Below are 23,136 nucleotides of genomic sequence, written 5' to 3'. Positions count from 1 at the left end.
CACAGAACCGGAGAGCGGGAGGGAGCCTCCATCACAGCTCGTAAAAAGCAAACCACAGCACAATGTGCAATCGCTCGTTTCCCCCCCCATTTTACGTGGTGTTTGTGTTCAAAATGAAACTGGAAGGCATAATCGCTTTTAATGCAATTAGGCTCCAATTTAGCACCCTCTTCACACACATGTAACAATTCTGGTGGAGGCAACATTCTTGTTTTTTTCTCTTACTCGCTGGGAGCACATTTTGCCAAACCTCAACTGTGCTGCATCTTGAGCAGAACCAGGTGTGAAAAACGCTATAACTCATTTCTGCACTCGATGGACTGAATCGTGCAGAGGGCCCTGAGCTGGTTGGACCAGCAGGAGGGGGAACGGGCTGTGTCCTCTTCAGGGAGTTGGGCTGAATTTGTTGCCCCATAGTTGGAGGCTGGAGTCAGGGGGAGAGAGTTGGTTTGAATTGGCCTGCTGATGATTTCCTGGGCAAAATTACAGATGTTCAGCATATGACCTCCTCAAAAAGTAGTGCATGGAAAGCACAGAGGGGGGTTTCAAGAGGCTGGGCTTCTCGGTTTTACTTACAAAAAAAAAAAAAAAAAACTGGAATGGAGTCATACATTTGGCACAAAGCAGTGAATTTTCCTACATATCCATTTTAATTCAGCAAGTCAAGATAAGATTTGCATTTACATGTCTCACATATTAATCAAAATCTAGGAAGAGTGAAGATAGCATAGCAAAATAGAAGCATTAAAAATGTAATTATTATGACCAACACAAACAGAATGAAAAAAGTGCCATCTTATTCACAGTTCCCAGCATTGGATACCATCCTGAAAGTTGTCTGTGAAATGGTTGTGATGGTGCTGTGTGTTGACATGGTTCAAACAGCAAGACCCGCCACTCGTATCGCCATAGCAACTGGGTGCCCTGACAGATCTTATCACAAGGGTTTGGACCTGACGATATGCTGCCTTGACCACCTTTGGTTGTCAAACTAGCCTGTTATCACCTCAATTAAAAGTTTTGAAAGACTTAAATTGGACATTGCAAACACAAAAATAAAATTTTGATGATCAAACATACAATTTTGCAATGTGCCTTTACAAAATACTTTACTACTACTTCTATATATATATGATATATGCTATGGTTTTTATTTGGTATCCAAAGAATACCATGAAATTACCATCATGGAAGTGTACATGAAGATACAGCAGTATTTTTTGTACATTTAAAAAGCATTTGTATTGTCATCAACATGTCATGAAACATAAACACCCCCAGAATTGTCTGTCTACATAATATCACAGCATCCATTTTGTATCGCCTTAAAACATGGGCAGCATTATTGCAAGTGAGGCTCCTCTTTGTCAAGAAAAGGGACATCCTTGTAAACAAACTTTAGGCATGGTAACAGTTAGCCAAGAGCCCACTCTGAATGGCCTTGTCAAAAAAGCCGCCACATCCATTAGAGGTCAGAGGTCAACCAGGCCTTAGATGCCATTAGTCCGTGGTTGTTTATTGCCGTGAGATGTCAGCGCACTGGTCACCCATGGCAACCCCAGCGTGGCACTCTGCATTCGGCCTGGTGGGGAGTCCTACTCTCAAGTTTTCTCTCACCTTTATGACACAAAGCCAAACCTCAAGAAAGCCATGCGCATACACAAATCAAATGACCGCAGCCAAAAGAATTGGAGCTCTGAGTGTATATTGTTTTTACATTCATTCATTCATTTTTAACCAGAGCATGCAGATTAATATTTGCAAATTGAATTTAGCAGCCTAAGGTCGCTGGTTATTTCTTAATTTCATCTAAGTAGCAGTGAGTACTGGAGGCGCCACAAAATTGAAATAGCTTCAAGGAATTCTTCAGACAGTGAGGATCAAGCACTGTGGATCTTTGAAAAAAAAATGGCTTCTTTCTTGACTCTGTCTGTAGTTTATGTTCTTCTGAACTGTGTATCTTTGCTGTTTTACTATATTTCATTCAGCCAACTGGGTCTCTACTTCAGCTGTTGTAGCTTTTTTTGGTCTCTGTGGTGTTTTTGTTTGAGAGAAAGGATACATGTTTATTTGTGTGTGTGAGACATTTGGAAGCAATGACTTGATGCTTTTTATAAAAGTTGGTGTCAAAGAAGAGGCAGCTGAGTCAATCTTAGGGCTGTGGCTGCCCATTGAGGCAGGATGCGCCCCCCTGCTCCCACATCTTGTAATGAAAACATCATCAATTACCCCACTGACAGGCCCCTGGGATGTGGGGCAGGCAACTCTTTGGGGCTGGTCTTTGTGGATAGACAGCCCCCTGCACCCCCACCCCTCACCCCTAGAGAGAGAAAGAGAGAGAGGGTGGAAAAAGACTGTATATCCATCATTGGTAAGGCTTCGAGGGTGACAGCGTAAAAGGCATTGGTGTGTCATGGACAGAATGGATCGAATTGGCAGACTCCACATGGTGCAAGGAGAGGTGGATGGACGCTGCTCTGTCACTGCTGACACAGCCTTTCACAGGCCATCTGTGCCCTGATTGATGAGCACCACATCAGTAGACCTTTTTCTACCCAAGCCCACCACAGCGTCCCCAACATCAGCTGCACCTTTGGACTGAGGCTTTGGAACAAAGGCAGAATAGTGCTTAATTGACACCACTCTCTCTTTCTGCGTCCTGACGCAGTTGGTCGGCTCCCTTTCTCTGTAATGTCCCTGAAAGGCAATTAAGTTTTACTTCATGTAACCTCTGAACTGCTGAAGCATAGCTAGTCCAGATGAGAGCTGTCCCTCAGTCATCCTCGCTGCTCTCAAGAACCTGACAAATTTATAATGCCCACGGGGCCAGCCACTGTTGCAGCCACGTCATTGGAGAGGATAGTATTCTTGTACACAGTTTTCCACTAGTACACAGGTGGGCCTCACTGAATTCCATCCGTCCAGCTTGTTAACATGCACTCTTAGGCACTTTCATTACGTTGTCAGTTGGAGAAAGTTATATTCCGGCCTGTTATATCATAACGGTATTGTATTTCATTATCAGCTACTTGTGAAGGATTAGCCGCTAACGACTGTTGAGTGTGAGATCATGCTAGGCCTGCATGGTCCCCTGTCTGCATACCAGCCATGGCCTTGACGTGACAAACCGTGCAGTTTCTAAAATGCTCTGTGAGCATGAACTCCTGAGCTGGTTTCTAGAAGAAGCTTGGAGCTCAGGTGTGGTGCAAGGTTCTCCTATATTCACCATCTCCTAAGCAGTCTGTCTGTCAAAGAAATTCAATAGCCTATAGTGGAAATACAGTATAAATATCTGAAGTCTGGTACATTCCATTTAGATATCCATTCATCACTCAGTGTTGTTGACCATTGTAGTGTTAGTTCAGTTGTCATTGGGATGGACTTATGGGGCATTTAGGCAGGATGTTAATCAGGGATTATGGTAGATGCCTGATCCACAACTGCCAGAGCTGGGAAGGGCAGAGGATACAACCTGAGGTGACATAAGGACAGTCATATTTGGATGTCTATACAAGTCTACATTCTACAGCATTGTCAATTTGAATCTTTGGGTGTCAGTCCAGCATGCTCTGTTCTGTAATGCATCTTAATCCGAGGAGTACTGTTGGCCAGAGTATAACTATGGTCTTGCCAAGAGGTAAAGGTCCATTGATGTTTTTAGATGGAGCTATGTGTGGAGATTCAGACCAGGCTTTGCTGATTTACCCTAGCTATGCTGTAATCGTCAGTGCTCAGGGATCTTTCCGCCTGCAGTCACCAGCTCAATACCTTTTACTTACAGCCACTGCAGAGCATTCCCCCACAGAGCAGAGCTCCAGCAGTCTGTCCCAGATACTCTTGGCTCACTCTGTTTGTGTGTGCATGTGCGCCAGTGTATGCCTGATGGATTATATGGCAGCAGAGACGCGGTAATCAGTTTGCACGTTTGCTGAACTAATTTATCAATTCGGTTCCTCCTACTTGTAATCTCAGCCATGCGTGCTGCTCTGAGCTCATTGTGCTTTTCATCTGGGGACAAACAGTTCTTCAGGAGAAAATGGCACTACCCTCGGGCCTCTTGATGGGGCTTTTTTTCCCTTCATGAAGGACTCACAGAGCATCAACAGCATAATTGTCTGGCAATGTGTCTGAAAGAAAGTACACACACATTAAAACACATGCACTCCTTTCTGAATCAGTAACACCTAGACTGACACTGCTTCATTTTGCAAGCAAAGTGGGCCAAAACAGGAATAAGGGGGAAAGCATTTTATAGTCTATCATTAACTGTGCTGTCTTGGAGAGGAGATAAATGAAATTAGTTTAAACCATCATGCGTAAGTGCATAAAATGTTTAATGGAGCTAGCATGTCCTGTGCACTGAATCCAAAACCCCTTTAAAGTGCCGTTGTCTTTGTTGTCATTGATTTCCCAAGGTGATGAACAAAGGGTAAATGGTCTCAGACACTTAAAACCTCCTAGATTTGTCTTATTTGCCTTAACTTTATCCAGGTCCTGGCACATACTCAACTATTGAATAGGATTCTCTCCATTTAGCTCTGATAGTGGATCTTGACCTTTTCCTGCCGCGCTGAGTGCATGGTGTTTCCTGTCGCAATAAGGGATGCATGGCTGCATGGGAGCTGCATTGAGAGCACCTGCTGATCCATGTCGTCCCCATGGAGATTGCCGCGTGCAGCCAGGGAATCACTCCCCTGTGCGAGGCATCTGCAATATGTGTCTTGAACCAGACGTGGCTGTATTTCATCAGATTAGATTCAGACGTTAATAGAAAGCGTGAGATCACTAGGAGAGGAAGAGAGTGTTGGTCTATGGGCCTTTTTATTTTTCTTTCTCTCTGTTATCAGCGGAGTGTTTTAGCTGTGGTGGAAAAGGAAGCAGACAGAGGCAAGGCACTGCTCACTTGTTTGTTACGACAGATTAAGTCATCGATTTGTATAAGCTGTGCACCGATGGAGAAGGATCTGTCTTCCGCTCAGTAAGAAAGAGAGAGAGAATGAAAGAAAGAAGAGGTGGGAGAAGGAGATAAAATGAGATCACAGAAGAAGAGGAAAGGAGAAATGTATCTGTGTTCTTCCTTCCTTCACTCTGCCCACTTTTATCCAGGCAGTGAAATGGCATAAGGGAGCAATTGTAAAATACCTTTACCTTCTTTTAACTCTTTTCCAACCGTGACCAGGTTTCTCCTCCCCCTCAGGCCCTCCATTGAACATTAATTAAAATGGCCAGGGCAAAAGGGTAATTATGATAATAACATAATAATATCGTGCAGGTTATTAGAATTTTTTTGTGGTTCCGAAATTGCTTCCTTTGAGTATCACATTTCAGTGGAATTAGCTAAAGGATAATTTCCTTGAAAGTAAAGGCATTGGAAATGATTCTTTGGTCAAGGTGCAATATAGTAACCCGATTCTCTTAACATTTAATGCACCATGAGTTCCTGCTCCTGCCACTCGGCCCCCACCTTCAACAAACCCAGTTTTGGCTGTTGGGAGGCAGGAGGGTGGAGTAGCTTGTGTACCGAAGCATGCATTAATAGCCCTGCTTTGCATTTCACTCGCAGTCCTCTTGACAATAGCTAAAACAATCATTTGGGTGTTTATCAGCTTTAAACGATCTCAAGCCGCACTGATTTTGTGTGTCAAGCACAGCCGCTGGCTGGCACTCTCCGGAGTGGGTCGGCCGAGGTGGCATGTACCTCTTTGTCCGTGATGCTACCTGACTGACTGTGCTAAAATCCCCATCCCCACAGATATCAGACTCCCCCGCCGAGTGCCAGCAGCCCACCTCCAGCTGCGGTCGGCGTGGCAAGGCACGGCGCAGCTGAATTGCTTTTGAATGTTCCCCCTCAAATAGGCTGTAATTACAAGCTTAAAGAGGTTTAGTGGTCCAGTAAACTACATAATCACCCCTGAATTAGCCCGGGCTCATCAGCCGCAGTCCACCAAGCTCCAGTCAGTGTTTGCAGGCTGGCCCCCTTATTACCGTGTGACTGTGAACAGCAGGTGTGGAACAACATGCATCCCCCTTAAACACAGACTCCCCACCCTTCCACTGGTATCTGTAATGAGACTGAATAAAAGGCTGCCTACCCTACTGCGAATGACTTTTATATCAGTGCCTGAACCTGGCTTACCTCATTGCAGGCGCTTGAAGCTATAGGCCACCTCATGAAAAATATAGCTCTGCTCTCCTCTATGTAAAGCTATTCAAATACCAGCCACCGTCTTCAAATGAAGTGGCTTACAAATCCGGGTGTCCAGATATGTGTTATTTTGTCTTTTGCCTGTTGCACTTTGCATTTTTGGATGCAAAGCCTTTAGCTCAAATTTGATAATGTTGATTTAGAGCATTGTGGGCTTGGAAGTTTACACAGATATGGATAGATCTGATTTGTATTCCAGCCCACACCCAACTTTTAATTTTAGACTTAAATTCTGTCCTCAGCTGCCTTCAAAACAAGAGTGCCTATTCCCTACCCAAAAGCACTTGTGTTACACCCTATTCCCTAAACCAACAAAAAAATGTTTTTGAGAGGATGACTAATTAAAATGCTGGAAACCAAATTAAACATATCCTCTTTTATCAAAAGTAGAGATTAAATGGTGAAAAAAATCCAAGGGTGAAATTTCCCCAGCTTTAGCTTGTTGTAGTACAAGGATTTCTAAAAACACTGTGTGTGAATAATTCATGTGCCGGCTTTGTGTTGACTTAGCTCGCTACAAACTTAGTGGCGCTCCCAATGAAGCATTCCCACTTTCTGTGAGCCAGCCAGTCACCAACTCCGCCAGGGCATCTTAAACCCTGGCCTCCAGTTGTTTTCCAAATCTAAGATCTTTCTCTCTCTTTTGTTGTTGTCTCATTGGTGAATCAATCTTAGGAAGAAATTGGGTTACAGAAGCTTTGCTGTTTTGTCTTTTCTATGCTCTCTCTCTCTCTCTTCAGTTTTCCATATGAAGCATGGTTTGTTTTTCCTTAATGAAGGACAAAACTTCATGTTTATGCCACGTACACAAAAAGGAATTTGAAATGTCTCAACTTTTCCTAAACCGAGAAAAACCTCTGAGGTCAAGACTTATTCTGCTTTCTTGAGAAATAACACCTTTCAATGATAGTAAATAACTTTGCATCAAAGCTGTGATGCCTTGATCTTACTGACGAAGACAACGAGTGCATAATTGTCTGGAGAGACGATAATGCTCTTAGCCAAATATCAAGGGTAATCCTTCCTCCCCCGGCCTAAGGTTTGGGTTGGATATTGTAGGTGGCCCTATCTGCAAAAGGCCTGAAGCTGTGGCTCTGGTGCAGTTAATGCTAGCAGAGCTGGAGTAGGTGGAGCACTAAACTTCAGACATAATCCTGTTTTCTCAAGGGCCAAGCCACGGAAGAGGGGTGGACGCAGCCCACAAGTACAGTGGCTGGTTCTGAGATGGGATGTTGAAATGATACTCAGTAGACACCTAGGCCAGAATGGCCCCTGGATCAAGCCTCAGGCATTCCTCAGGGGCAGCTTGGCTTCCATGGGGATTAGCCACAAGGAATATGGAAGTGAGGCTGCAGTAGGAGACCTATCTGAAATGAACCATCACATACCTTGAAAGGACCCACTGACCTTAGTCGCCCCTGTAACGTACTTAGTATTAGACATCACATTTCTCTAGGAGATGGGCACTTAGTGGAAGTATTGTCGGATGGAGCCACTAGGATTAATTCTGTGACAGCGTCCTGCGACACAAGAGCCATGTTTCATTTTTGTGCCATGCCTCCCCACTAATTTTCTGTGTGAGGAATAAGCACCATGTTCAGCACACACTTATTTTTTAAGTTAATCTTGTATGGAAAGCTTCTTTAATCCAAATCACACAGGATAGAGAGAAATGTTCCCTTAAATAGAACATAACGATAATAACGGTAATGTGGGTAATGAAGGCAGCAGAGTGGGGGAGAGGGAGATTGTGGCTGATTGTAATTAACTGGTTAAATGGAACACAAAAAGATGTGTCCACAGCGATTGGGGGGAGGATGTGTTCAGTATATGGCCTTAGCCAACCCTGGGAGTCGATGGGTAAAGAAATACTGCTGGGATTCTGGCTTTTTTGCGGGGGAAGCAAAATGATGAAGAAAACGCAGAGATGAAAGGAACTTCCAAAATAGTTCTCCCCTCACAGTGAACCAGAGGATCCTGTCTAAGGACCTGATAAGGAGCGCAGCTGGAGCTCATCCAGACCTCCTCCTCCCTGTTCTACATAGACACAACTCTCCCCACAAAGACATAAAGACCAAGAGTACACACCTCTCATGTTTCTGCTCTCATAGTCTGGGTTGTACCTCTCAGCTTTCAGGGTACAGTGCAGTAAATACTGGAATTCTACCCTCTCCCACGGAAAGGTCTCCTGACACAACTTGACTCCTCATATCTTGGCTGTATTCAAAACAGCATTCTCATCCATCGCTCTGAATTGTGGGTAAGGAGAGCAAGTCAAGAGAGGGTTAGGGGGGAAGTCTGAGTTCTGTTTTGAGCAGCAATCTTCGGCTCAACCAGTGAGAGCACGAGAGAATGGGAGAGACCTGTTCACCTCTCTTATCTTGCTGATAGGACACGGACTCTACGCTCTTCCCCGCCATTCCCTGTCTGAGGGGGCCACGGAGGAAGACCGGGAGGGACAATTGTTGATGCACTGGTAGACACACACACACACACACACACACACAAAGATAAGATACATGATGGAGAACTGAGCACGGGGAGGATCGTTGAGCATCGTTGGCTTGGTATCCACCAGTGCAGAAGAGACTGGAAATTCTGATGAAAGGAGTAGTATATTTGGACAAGACGTATCATTAAGATAGGCGAAGGGAAACAGGGAGGATTCGTTGAGACTTTCCATCTGTTCTTTAGGCAGTGTTATTGCTTTCTCACTAAAGCATCACGAGACCCTGAGAAAACAATTCTCACCCAGTACTGCTGCCAAGAGGATTAAAATACTCAGTCGCTCTCTGACTATAATAAAATCTGTTGGTTTCTCTCAGTTAAACCAGAATCTAAATCACACTGTTTTGAAGCATAGAGATAATTTGGTGTTTGGAGACCCAGACAAAGGGAAAAAATGGTTTCTGAACATTTCCACTTTGTGAGTTCATGAATGCTTTAATATTATGAAATACATCAGCAAGTATGAAAAAGATGTATGAGAAGATTGTTGCAAGAGCCAGAATGGAAGAACATTTAGGGATGCCATGAGGGAGGGGGTTTTACAAATCTGAAATCTGCAGACAGAAGTGTGCACAGTTATTTGTTTGAGAACAGACATCAGAAAAAAAAAACAAATCAATTTGTCCAAAAAAGACCCAATCAACAATAACAATAACTGGAAATTTTCCAGATATAACAAGTACAGTAATAAGTGTAAATGGGGCCTCAGTCACTGCTGCCCCATTCTACTCAAATACTGGTGTGGCTACATCGAGGTCATTATGACAACAAAGGTGAGGCACGTATGATGCTGTAGGCGGAAGAGCTTGACCCAGTTGGCATTTGTACAGGAATCCTGTTTGGGTACTGCTGAATGCTCACAGTCGAAGCCACCTGTCAATCACAGAATAGGTCTTTGTATGGGGTTTCTAGGATTTAATGAGAAGTTAGGATAGGATTAGGTTACATTTAAGTTGAGCTGAAATTCGACTGCTCGTTTTCTCCACCCCATTGTGCATTGTTGTAACATTTCATTTTATAAAGTTGTCTAACAAGTTGCCTTAGTTGACAGTCCTCCTCCCATTACTTTTCTTAAAAGTGAAGCCAGTACACCACATTCTTCATTTTATACTTGATCAATGTTCTTATGATATTTAGTATTTGAATCAGTGTGAATCATTCCCCTAGTTACCCCTACCTTTACAAGTTTGGGCCACATAATTTATGTTTGACTCATAAAATGTAGCTATGGAAGAGATTTCAAAATAGCAGTTGCAAAAGAGTCTTATGTGTAAATGGTCTGGCAAGATGATAATTTCTTCTTTCCAAATTGTGTTGTCTGAGTGAAATGGAATTTAAAATGTTTTAGTGTAGGAGAGGTGGTGAGAAGAACACAAGGATGTGTGAATCTCATCCGGTCCCAGTGCTCTTATTCCTGGAATTGCAGCGGCCCAGAACTAGAGTCATTCTTTGTTGGGCCGGCAGCAGAACAGGCAGCATTAGTGCTGTCATATAGCCTTCGGGAAGGCCTTCCCCCCCAAAAAGTCACGAGGCCTCTGATGTTCTTCAGTATAGGGCTGACTAGCCATTGTGCCACACTTAATGCCATACTTTTTCTACACAGTCCATTTGTAAAGTTAAGCATGGCTTCTTTTCCCTCTCAGATGATTTGGTGGACTACATAAAAACAAAGGGATAAAATTAATCTACTGTTGGAGTTGATTTTATGATTATAGTTGCCATTAAATATTTTGATGCTCACAGGCCTGCTATCAATGATCAGATGACAGTGAGAGAGGCTGGAATGTTGTTTTCTCACATTTCCAGTCCTGGCCCTGGTTTCACACAAACTTTACCATTTTGGTTTACAACGACGGACAGTGAAAATGATAAGGAAAAATTAAGAATCTTAAAATCTAGTCAGAAATGTCTGGAGGCGACACTACAATTATGACTTTCTGCATGAAATAATCCACAGTTTGTTCCAATTACCTACAATTGGATCACATGAAAATGACAGAGAGCGACAAGGAAAACAGCCTGCTTTCTCTGGCAGTACCAGTAAATAAACATGCATTCAGCAACATGAAAGACATTCCAATTTATTATTGCTCAAAAAAAGAGCAGACAACCCGTGGCGCCAACCATTTTTACATTTCTGTTTGTTCATTTGGAAGCCTTGTTCTTATTATACTTCTCAAAGGGTGAATCAGAATCACAATTGATGATGTCTTCCTTTGCAATGCTAAACGTTAGATCGCATAAGTAAAAAAGTAAAAGCAAGTTATATTCATAAGCACCCTTCCCTTGCCCCATACATGGCTCAACCAGTCACTGTGCTGCAGTGTCAAGGATGTTGACTCATTATGGTTTGAAGTCATATTTAACAGCAATCCATTGTCATATTGGTTGATTTGCAACCCAAAGCCAAGTTAAAGCCCCTGTCTCTGTTAATCTCTAGCAGGTTGTGCCAGGTTTGGTAATGGGCTTATAATGTCTGAATCTGTTAGCATAGTGAGACAAAGAGTACACTGAGCCGTCCACAAAGACTGGAGGTGTCCAGGTTTCTGTACTGTGTTGACAAAGCATAAAAAAGAAAATAGTATTCCACAGATATGGAAAAGCAGTTATTGCTGTGATTTGAGGCCATGCACAGGGTTCTCTCTCACTCTTTTTCTCTCTCTCTCTAGGTATAAATATGGTGTAAACATCTTTGCACACTGTACCTCCCATTTTACATGCTCAGCAGGGGCCTCAACACAGGCTCTGTCTTGTCTTTTTCATGAACAGCACATTGTTTAGACTCAAAGCTAGCTAGCTCAATACTTCACTCTAACGCTAATATAAATCAAGCAAATCTCAGCTCACCTTTATTTAAACAGCTGGATCAGCTCAAAACGAGTTCATAACTTTAAGAACTCAGAAGCTGATTTTCAGTACTTTGGTATTGTCCATGTTGTCAACATTTAGATGTTAACTGGCTAATCATCAAGAATGAGGGTAATCTTAGAGCTTTTAAAAAAGGGAAGAGGCCTGTAAATATATGTGGTCTGTATTCCATGCAAGGCTTCAGATATCCATTCTCCATCATGCATTCATGGCAGCAAGATGACTAGAATAAATTTCAGTAAGGTTGCATGGCATAGCACTCTAATTACTGTTTCTGTTCCCACACTTCACTTAACTTTATAATTGGCTTGCCTTTTTCGCTGCCATTAATTACACGATTTCATATTCCATTAATGACTCTAAGAAAGAGACACACCTCACTTTTTCACACTAATTAACAGCTGCTTTGCCACTTTTCGCACAAACGTGTGAGCATCGTCTCCCTTCTGTACCTCAGACCTTTCTCTCACTAACAAATGTGCTCATTAATTGATTTATTTACAATGTTTCTCATATCATTTCCTGTGTTTTTTCCCTCTCTTTTATCAGCACCCCTACCCTTCAGAAGAACAGAAAAAGCAACTGGCACAAGACACCGGACTCACTATACTACAAGTGAACAACTGGTAAGTCAATTGTACTTTTGTGTTTACATGCAATCAATAGCTTCGCCCCTGGCAAGCGGCTCCTAATGATTTGAATTAATACACTCCCCTCCCCCCGCTTTTACTCGCCCCTCCCATCAGTCTTCCACTTATCGCCTCATCTCCCTGCAAATCAATTCACCCAAAGGGATATTGCCGCCAGGATTTTTCCAACATTGTTCTTTTTGTTCGCTCATTCATATACGAATCCCTGTGAGAGCATCCACTCTTGTGCCTCTCTGAACCCCTTCTCGAAACCCGTCTGCCCGGTACTCACTGTGACACGGGTCTCGTTGTCTCTGCCTAGTATTTTCGCAGTTCCCACGTCAAAAGTTCTGTAAAGTTCGACAGAACCTTTGCACTGCTGCATTTGTTATCAGAGATGGCTATCAGCACATATTTACTGTTATTAGCCATGTCTAATGAAGGCCTGAGATAGGGAGTGGAGAGGTGAAACTGAGCACAGGAGGGAATGTTTGATTCGAGAACACAAAGAACAACCTTTGCCACATATTTCTTCTCAACAACCTCGCCAGGCCCTCACATGAAATTCTGTTCGTAATCGCTCTCAGCTCTTGTTCTCTCAGTGTCAGAGATTGATATTGTTAAGGATCTGATTACATGCCCTAATCCATTTTGCTGAATAAAACGGCCTTGATGTAGGCACTCTAAACATGGGATGGGTTATTTTACTTTTTTTAAAAATGCATTCTGAAACAAATTACTAATCACAAAATAATTACCTCACAAAGGTAATCAGTAGCTTAATCATCCAAATATCATTTCCATCAAACAACTTTTAGTTACAAAAGAAAAGCAATAGAAACTAAATCACTATATAAATTATTGTTATAATTATAATTAAATTTCTTAAAGGGTTAGCTCACCTAAAAATGAAAATTATCCCATGATTTACTCACCCTCAAGCCATCCTAGGTGTATATGACCATCTTCTTTCAGACGAACACAATTGGAGGGATATTTAAAAATATCTCTGTTTCTCCAAGCTTTATAATGGTTGTGAATGGGGGGGCCGCGTTTTGAAGCCAAACATAATGCATCCATCCATAATAAAAGTAATCCACATGGCTCCAGGGGGTTAATAAAGGCCTTTTGAAGTGAAGTGATGGGTTTTTATAAGAAAGATATCCATATTTAAGACTTTATTAACCATAATAACTAGCTTACGGCAGACGGCCGTACGCATCATTTTTTCCAGCGGAAGAGTAACCTCTGACCCGACACGACGCAATGACGAACGCGGAAGCTCAGAGGATAGAGCAAAACAAAACACCAGTCACAAATTAGAAGTCTAAATTGAGAAATTTTAAAGAGAAATGTTAGAGAATTTTGATATAAGAGGACCTTAAGTTTGTTACCTAGCCCTATTTGTTTGAACTGCGAAAGGCCTCTAAGGTTACGATACTCCCCCCTTCACAACTATTATAAAGCTTGGAAGAGTAAGGATATTTTTAAATATATCTCTGATTGTGTTGGTCTGACAGAAGACAATCATATACACCTAGGATGGCTTGAGGGTGAGTAAACCCGCCATACAACATGTAAATATTTGTATGTACATTAAAAGATTCAACAACTGCAACATAAGCTGAACAAATTTCTCAGTATCTAGTATGTCCACCAGCTATTTTAAGTACTTCCACCAAGGCTTTTGCAAGTTCTATGTTGCGTCTTGTGGGTACATATGGTTTGGCACTGTAAGGACAATCAGCTGTCCTTCCTGTCTCCCTGAGGCACTGTCTTAGGCATCTTACATTACAGAAATTGTGGTTTATTGCTTTGGCCACATCTGTAGTTCTTATGCCTCCTGCAGCAGGACTATAGCATGTTCATGCAGGTGATCAGGGACCCTGGCCATCTTTCTTCTGGTGTTTTTCAGAGTCGCAGAAAGGTCTCTTTGGTGTCTTATTGTAATTGTGACCTTAATTGTTTACCGTCTGTAAACTTTTAGTGTCTTAAGGACTGTTCCACAGGAACATGTGCAGTAATTGTATATGGTTCATTGAACAAGCATGAAAAACATTGTTCAAACCATTTCCAATAAAGATCTGTAAGAAGCTTGAAATTTGGATTTTACCAAATTATCTTTAAAAATACAGTCTCTTCTTCTTCTTCTTCTTCTTTTTTTTTTTTTGCTGAGTTTATATAGATTTTTTTTTTAATAGAACATGAAAACAAAGTATCCATACATTTAAAGCATTTTTTCAGCAGTTGTCATCAAAATGAGTTGGCAGTTTTTAAAATTGGTTTGAACATGTTTCATTTCAGCATCATATCATTTACATGTGATAGTTGCATTTATTGGAGAAACTGGCAGTTATTAACTTGTGCTAAGTGCTATGGAATGCAAATTTGAAAGTTGTTTGTACTATAGCAATTGTTAGTGCACTATCATTTTTTATTTAAAAATTTGAAATCTGCTAGCATTTGTTTTTATAAAATTTAACTGTATTCCATAACACTTTTTGTATCCCAATTACGTAATAATGTTTTCCATCAGGATTCTCAAGCTTAACAAGCAATCTCTTGCTATGTACACCAGATGTTAGGAGAGCTAGAGAGATGGGAGATGTATTAAAGCCCATTACACAAAATGTAATTTCTGACAACATAATCCTTACCATTGTTCAATTTGGTACCTTGGAGACAACCTGTGACTAAGAATGAGGATTAATTTACAAAAGTGTCCTATCAGTGGGACGCAGGCTGGCGGACACAGGGGAATCTTGTTGGGGTTATCAATTTCTGTGACCTCACAACAACCCATGGGAGATCAATTCTTTCAGCCATATTAGTTAGCAGAGAACACACAGGCAATTACTTCACACACTGTCCTGTCCTACACCAGCACTCATTTTGTAGCAGGATTTGGTGTTTGTTGGAAGAATTGTCACGCTGCCTGTGTTGGTGTGGATGCGGGAGAAAGAGCACTTGTCTAAGCGATGAACCAGAGGTGGTCAATTTAAGGGGTATTAGCCGCTAAACCCTGCATGCTGAGATCTTGCTGCCCTCTCCCAGATTGTGTGCATCAAAGTAGATGTGTGTTCGGGTATGTGTAGAAGGAATCGGATGACATGGAAAGTGTGTTTGAAAACAGAGAGAGAGAGAGAGAGAGAAACTCAGCACATTTGGGGTTAGAGAGTAGGATCTGTCATTTCATAGGCCCGTGGTTGTGCTTAGTAGGAAGCTCACCATTGGGTGTCTCCATGGCAACCCCTGGTGATGTTACCTCCTGACCTGCTGATTTTTAGAGGCAATTTCCCTAGCTGTGATTCTATTTATCAGACTAGTCATAGCACAGGACCGATATAGCTTACTTCCCAACAAACAATATTCGTGCGAGATTTACATAATTAAATTGTAGCATTCCACTCTAGCATGAAAGCATTTAGATTTCATTCAATTAATATGTAAGTCCATATCATTTCTCTATATCTCCGAGCAAAAATTTTGTTGATTATTGGACTCAAGGGTGAACATGTGGAAATGTGACACCAAACAAACAGCTAACAGATGGATCTAAACAAGAGATCAACCGAAAATGACAGCTTCCTCAAGCCCTGCTCTCATAGACTTGTTAACACACATGTATGTGTCCATTATTGATGAAGACTCAGAGAATCCGCGGGCTGAAGATTAAATAAAAAATGCTAAAGGCCACGTGGGGTGCTGATCACTCATGAATTATTGGCGCTAACATAACGTGAGGGACCGCTGCAAATCTGGGTCCACATATTAACAATCGACCCACGTGCTTGTGCGTTGTTTAGTCAACATGCACTGAGAGTGTCTGAAAACTATTCCTCAAATCTGGACGATAGGCAATAGATGTACACTTAGTCACACCCTTATGGACACTCTTATGCACACATGAGGAGAGACGCATGCGCGCCCGTGGACATGCATGAGCACACAGAGACAGCCTAAGACACAGCGAGCGAACGCGGTATCGAGGAGGGGATGTGGATAGACTGTGGGATCTATTTTTGGAGGCAGATGTCAGAGCTTTGATAGGGATTATGTACAACCACATAATGATGTGGAGGTACAGTCAGTCGTTCAACATCCAAATGCAAAACTTCGATGGCAGAGTAAGAAAAAGGAAAGATGCAGAGAAAGAAAAGTTTTAGCCTTTGACGATAAGAGGAAGCATTCTCAGAACACTCCATAAAGATCAGTGATGTAAAATCAATGGGCGGGTCATCGGGTTTCACATGTTGCCCGTTCTTCCCTTCCTGACGGAATTTAATAATCCCTTTAAAGATGCTGTTTAAACCTTAGGGATGGATTGTTTTGTCAATAAGGCGGCTTTTATGAAAGTCTTAAAAGCATGGAGTGAAGTGTGGCGGGGCTACTTTAGAGAAACAGCGTCCACACACCCTGGATCAGGTTTCTCCGCCTGAGAGAAAAAAGGAGCGAGAGAGAGAACTGGATGACTGGCATGCTTCACTTCTTTGACAGCCAAGCCCGCCCATGTCAAGAGAAGTTGAAACTTGTTCAAGAAAAGCTCTGGATGATTGCTCTATGTGCATTTCGTGTGTAGTATCTGGCAGCGTTCTTATAGCTTAGGGGAAAATGTGACCCCTGACCCAGTAGGTTTCTTGGAGAGGTGATGTTTTTACCTATACCAAAGCAAAGTCACAAAAAAGCGAAATATATGTTGCATCTCGGTTGTTTCTCCTAGATTACAATGAGATTTAAATGTAAAGCAAACTTGTTTGAGAACAAACATTGTAGTAAAGTACAGTAGATCTCCACATCTGTGCTTTGATTCACCAAAATAAAAGTCAGTTATGAGCCTAAATATTTCTCATCCAGTCTAAATCATCTAAGATGGTGGTTCTCACCTGGTTTGGATATTAAGGGTCATTAAGCCGCAACCCAATTTTTTGGAGGAATTTGACTATATACATATGCCGCATTTGCACATGCAATTGAAGAGTGCGCCAAGAGCTCTGTAGCTATAATGGCTGATAGGACAGGAAAGTTTACTTTTCTGAAGTGAGAGATTTTTATTTCATAACAAGTTACGAAAATAGCATTAGAATAATGATACTGACACAGTTTGACATCTGACCGCACATACTGATTCAGGACAACCCCTTTTTCTCAGGCACTCTTTACTTAAACTGCATCTAACAGAAGAATCAACAACTTTATGCACATCTTTTGGAATAAAAATCTTGCATGAGAATAACATAATTTGCGTTTGTTGTTGTTTCTTTTACTGCATTATCAAAACGGTCTTGCAACCTACATTTGGCTCTCAACCCACCAGTTGAGAAAAACTGATCTAAGCTATACTTCCACATTAACTCTTCAGCCTCCTTCTATGTCAACAATTTACTTCATTTTACAAAGGGAATTTTTGGAGAAACATCTGAGACAACGTACATACTTGCATGAATCTTAACTGAATTAAAAAAACAATTAATCTGGGTTTTCCACAATGCCCATAGGTGAAAAAAAGAAGAAAAAAAAGTCACAAAGTAGGTCTTAATATCTCATTTGTTTCTATTTTTATGTCTTCCAAGGAATTTCAAAGACAAATTGATACTTATAAAAAATAACTACTTACATAAGTTACATAACTATCCACACCATTAATTCTGCTGAGCAATCAAAGAGCAACATCTGAGCAATAAAATGTTTCTTTCCAGCTTCCAGCTTTAGACTGTTTGCTATATCTATAATTCTGGATGTAGTTCAATTATTTGCTTAAGCTGAGCATGCATGTGTTTCTGTGAGTGTCACTGTTCATGCATGCATATGTGTGCATATGTGTGTGTGTGTGTGTGCATGCAACAGCGGCCCAAAGGACGTGAGTAGGTCTGGGTGAGATGAGCCATAGCCCATGTCCCGGAGCGGCCTTCACACAGCCTTCCTGTCAAGGTGCTTTAGCGTGAATATCCGTGGCCTTTCAACAAAATACCAACACACCCTGGGGTCAAACTGCCAAACAAAAGACATATTTACACCAGCGAGACACAGGCATGTGGCCCAACCTACACCCTTAAAATCCCCCTGCTACATCAGGCAAAGATGGAGACATAGTGGAGAGCTCAGCTCCATGAAGCTGGATGGATATAGGGATTGTTTGCCTTTCTGCACAGTTGGGCTCAGTCTGTTCTCAAGTGTTTGCTAACAATTCTGCCATACTGGAATTTCAGCACTTGCTCAGACCTGATCTCTGTGTTGTGTCAACAGCAGACAAGTTGGAGTGGTTCTTTCTCTCTCTCTGTGTGTGTGCGCATGTGTGTGCGTTTAGTCATGTGAAGTCTTTAGTAATGTGCGTTGGACTGGGTGTGCATATGTGTGTGCGTGTAAACGAGACCAGCGCAGTTAAAATAGTTTCTTTGTCTCGGAGAGAATGTGTCTCTATATGTGGAAATATATGTGCATGGATGGCTCTTTGGCAGTAAGTTGTCGTAGGATATGTGCGTGTGTGTATGCATGCATTCGTACAGAGTCTGTGAACCATACAAGGGTGCACCCCCCTCTTTCTCTCCTCTGTCTTACATCACAACAGGCCCCAGGCACTGCCTACATTTTTCTTCTTTTCTCTACTTTTTTATCCTCTTTTTTCTGGGGGAATGTGAACATGACAGACGGAGGGTGGATCGGCACTAGAGCATATTGGTTATGTTTATAAATCTAGGAACAGATTGGACCGCTGATTAGCGAGCCGACCACTGATTAGCTAATGAGCTTTTAGCATTACAGTGATTGCAAGGTCATGCTGAACTTCACCCCTCCAACAACAACCACAAAAATAAGCACACTAGAGCTAGTAACGCCTCATATATTTATTCTATATGTATAATATATAAGTATAATGAATACGAAGTAAAAATATTGTTCTAGCCATAATGTTTTCTTTGAAATGTGAAGTGTGTAATTTCTGCACAATTAGCTTCACCAAATGAAATTGCAAAAACAGGTTCCATGAAAACTCCCGTCTCTTATTGGTCGGCAAAGAGATACATTTTGTCATTATGCCACTTGCTTTCTATTTTTAACATTTAATATATTCTTTGCAACACCTTATATTACCTATTAAATATAATGGTACGTAAATCAAGCAGTACCATGGTACTATATATATCAGAATACTAGGGCTGAGACATATCAAATACATCGATTCACGATACAATGATTCTGGATAGATTCTGATATTTTCTCTTGAATCGATTCTGAGCTTAGTTTTAACAGCAGATGGCGCTCTAGGCTAGTTTTTAACCGCACACTCAAACGCTCATGAAGAAGATCGTTGGACAGCGATCGTGCATTCTGCTGAGTCATGTAGCTGGTTAAATACACTTGCACCTCGGCTCAGAATGCTTTCATGACGCGAGATTAATGTAAACACAGACCACTGCAAACACCCTTGTAATTCGCTTCAACCTTTTAGATCTTCATGAATGATTATTTTAGGCTTAAGTGGTTTGTGTAAAGGAACTGCAAGCAGGCAGAGTACGGGTGTTTCTAAAGAACGTAGTGTCATCTGTTGTTAAAATCTAAGCTCAAAATCGTTTCGAGAGAGAATCGAGAGATTCTTTGGATTGCGAATCGAGAATCTATATATTGTCCCTGCCCTACAGAATACTTGATCTGATATTAGCATGATGCTGCCACAGTACGTTTTGTCTTTGATGGTCTCGACTGGTTATTCAAATTAACATACCATCAGTTATTAAAGTAAAAATAGTTTTTTTACTCAGCTGGTTAGTGCGTGGTTAGTAAGGCCAGTCAGATCTTATGTGTAAGGTCTTATATGTGTGTCAATAGAACTGGCAGTGCCAGCATGAGCTCTACAGCACCCGGCAGAGACCACCGCAGTGACAGCTAGGCGGAGGACCTATTAAACCTGCCCCGTGATGTCATTTCCTCTCTAATGTGCCATGTGCTGCCACACACACGGCTGCTGTTGCCGTCCCAACACTGTGCGGTTGTTTGTTTGCATGTTTGCCCAGACAGAGGGGCAGTACCCTCTGGCCCAAGCGCTTGCCTGCGGCATCAGTCTGCATGAAGAGCCCTCAGAGATAGACGACAACATGGAATGGAGAGCGTTCCAATGTTGTGTTTGTGAAGTGGGCATGTGATGGTGCCCTCCCTCACTGATGTATTTATTGCTCTCTTTCTCTTGCTCTCTCTGGACTGGGTGGAGAATCAGAGGAGAGCAGGCAGGCCGCGTTCATGCCAAGAATGACCTCATAGTCCCCGACTCCAGAGGAGTGGGGAACCGTCTCTGAAGCATATCCAGCACCTCGCAGTAGTCGCGCTCCGCTTTGTTTTTCAGTGGTCGTTTGAATGCCACAACAGAGGTTGATCACAGCAATGGTTCTCCTCTTGCCTCAAGCTGGACGTTTTTGGTCTGAAGTCTTCATGCATGTTCCTGGCTGAATTGTTCTCTCGAGCAAGTCGTAGCGAGCACTGCTGCGCCCCTCTCTTTTTCTCACAGACCGACTATGTGTTTATAAAGTGTGTTCCTCAGCCCCCAGGCGGCGGCCCCACTCTTTAAAAGCAGCTTTAGAGGGGACTTCACAGCTCTGTTAATGGAAAGGTTTCGACTTTGTTTGGTGAGAGGAGCTAGTGGGGGTGAGTTTGCTGAAGTAATAGTCAGCCTCTGTTGGAGGGGGGCTGATGCAGCAGAGATTAGACCAGCCCCTACTTGAGACTTCCCCAAAAGCCCTGTTTACATCTCCTCTGTTTTCTTTGGGCAGGCTGTTTTGCTCTGCTAGAGTGGGCCAGGTAATCCCGGTAATGTCTGTGGAAATTAGAAGCAATGAATTGCTGGCCATGTACACACTGCAAAGTTTTGGGAGTGACGACTACATTTAAATGTGAGAGTGAATCCCCCAAAATATTGTTCTGTACGGAATAACAGAGTCATTCTAGAAATTCCAGTGGTTGACATGATGATAACTATGGCAAATCTCACAGTTGTATGCAAGAAACCTGGAAGCCAACAGGTTTGGTATTAGCTGGTGTAAGCAGCTACAGCAAAATTTGCGAATAAGTCCAGACACACACCTATGTTTGAGTGATTTTTCTAGCACCACACCTCAAATGAGCTGTCAATGCCTAAAAGAGAATGATGTCACTGCATTAACAAGTAGTTCGCTTAAAGGGTTAGTTCACCCAAAAATGATCATTTCTGTCATTAATTACTCACCCTCATGTCATTCCAAACCCGCAAGACCTTCGTTCATCTTCAGAACACAAATTAAGATATTTTTGATGAAATCCAAGATTTTTTTTTATCTCCCATAGAAAGCGATGAAATTACCACATAAGGTCCAGAGAAGTAGTAAAGACATCATTAAAATAGTCAACGTGACTGCAGTTGTTCAACCTTAATGTTTTAAAGTGATGAGAATACTTTTTTTTGCGCAAAAACAAAACACAGTTGACGCAGTGAACGCAGTGCAGGCTTCCGTGTTTATGTCCGAACACCGGCTCAGTATTGGCCAACGCTGTACACGTGAGCACCACAACGCATGCGTGTGATGCTGACACAGGAGCCGGCCAATACAGAATCGGTGTTCTGATGTAGAACACGGAAGCCTGCACTGTGTTCACTGCATAGGAGACAGACAGGGAAGATGAAAAACTGTTGAATAAAGTCGTTATTTTTGTTTTGTTTTTGCGCACAAAAAGTATTCTCGTTGATGAAGAAAGGTCTTACGGGTTTGGAACGAGATGAGGGTGAGTACTTAATGACAGACATTTCATTTTTGGTTGAACTAACCCTTTAAGCACTCTGAAGAAAGCGTGGCATCTATCTTTAGCAGTAGTATGTACAGACCCAGCAGAGTGGTTTCTTCTTATGGGATTCCACCAACCAGGGCAGTCTAAGAAGCAGCGGAGGGGCTGAGGGGGAGACCTGTGTTATTAAGAACATGAAGAGAAGTGAGAAAGGCAGGAACATGCAGTGCGAGGGGAGGAAGAGGGGTGTGATGTGGCTGAATGGAATTGTCTGAGGTGAGAGATGCAAAGGGGTGTTGGAAGTTGGTCCTTTATGTATGCCTCGTTGCCCCTAGCCTGTCTCTAGCAATGGAGCAGGTTAACACCACTCCTCCAGGCCTGGCTTTCTGTGCACTGATTAAAAGGAGCGTGTAAATGTATGTATGTGTGTGAGCGAGAGTGGGTGGATCGGGGAGGGGGGGGAGGGGGGGGGGGGGGGGGGGGGGGAGTGTAAATGGAATTTGTGCAGCAAACAGCTGGACTAGTTTATTTAAACACAGGCAGGCCATAGCGACTGACCCCAGAATGACTCGGAGAGAGGAGGAGCCGAGGTGGACTTTTATGACTTTTAGGTCGAGATGAGATGCTCGTATTTATGAAATTTGCCTTGAGGCATGCCAACATGTGAATTACTAATTACTTAAGTAAATGGATCTCTGGAGCAGACACTGATAATAAAGTTGGTTTCACCAGAGGGGTCTTATTGCGTGATTAGCTAGTTAAATTATAGCAGCTACTTCAAAAATGTAGTTTCCCAATGATCAAGTTACACATTATGTGAAATCGCTACTCAGTTGAGCTATCATTTTGAAAAAGTAGCTCATTACATTACAAGCTAACAACTACAAACTACAACTACATTGTTAAAGGAGCAATATAATTTATATAACTATTTGATGATTTAATTTATAATTATAGTTGAATTAATATCATTTAAATCTGGCACCAAAGCTATGAGTGATTTTGAATGAATAAACATCTCAATTAGGATGGCAGCATTAAACTTGAACAGATACATTTATAGCTACAAAACTAGAAAGCTCACTAATTTAAAGTTTACTTTTTTCATTTAATATTTTTCTTTATATTTAAATACTTAAAAAAAAAAAAGACCTACATTTTCAAGCAGGGTCTCAAAGTTTA

At 42.1% G+C, this 23,136-nt stretch overlaps 1 protein-coding gene across 9 annotated transcripts in view; it reads left to right on the top strand.

The window, feature by feature from the left end:
- The window catches only part of meis1b (Meis homeobox 1 b), a 139,524-nt gene that overhangs the window by 106,899 nt on the left and 9,489 nt on the right, over positions 1–23,136 (top strand). For all 9 annotated transcript variants that reach the window (XR_007186836.1, XM_048205498.1, XM_048205502.1 and 6 more), the window contains one exon: positions 12,131–12,207. Coding sequence is in view for 8 of the 9 variants with exons in the window: in XM_048205498.1 (XP_048061455.1) it covers positions 12,131–12,207 (77 nt within the window). In the remaining variant the exon portion in view is untranslated. The remainder of the gene's footprint in view (positions 1–12,130; positions 12,208–23,136) is intronic.

Source organism: Megalobrama amblycephala, linkage group LG10 (assembly GCF_018812025.1).
Source record: "Megalobrama amblycephala isolate DHTTF-2021 linkage group LG10, ASM1881202v1, whole genome shotgun sequence".
Lineage (NCBI taxonomy): Eukaryota > Metazoa > Chordata > Actinopteri > Cypriniformes > Xenocyprididae > Megalobrama > Megalobrama amblycephala.
Note: the sequence above shows the minus strand (reverse complement) of the source record. Positions and strands in the feature narration are given on the sequence as shown.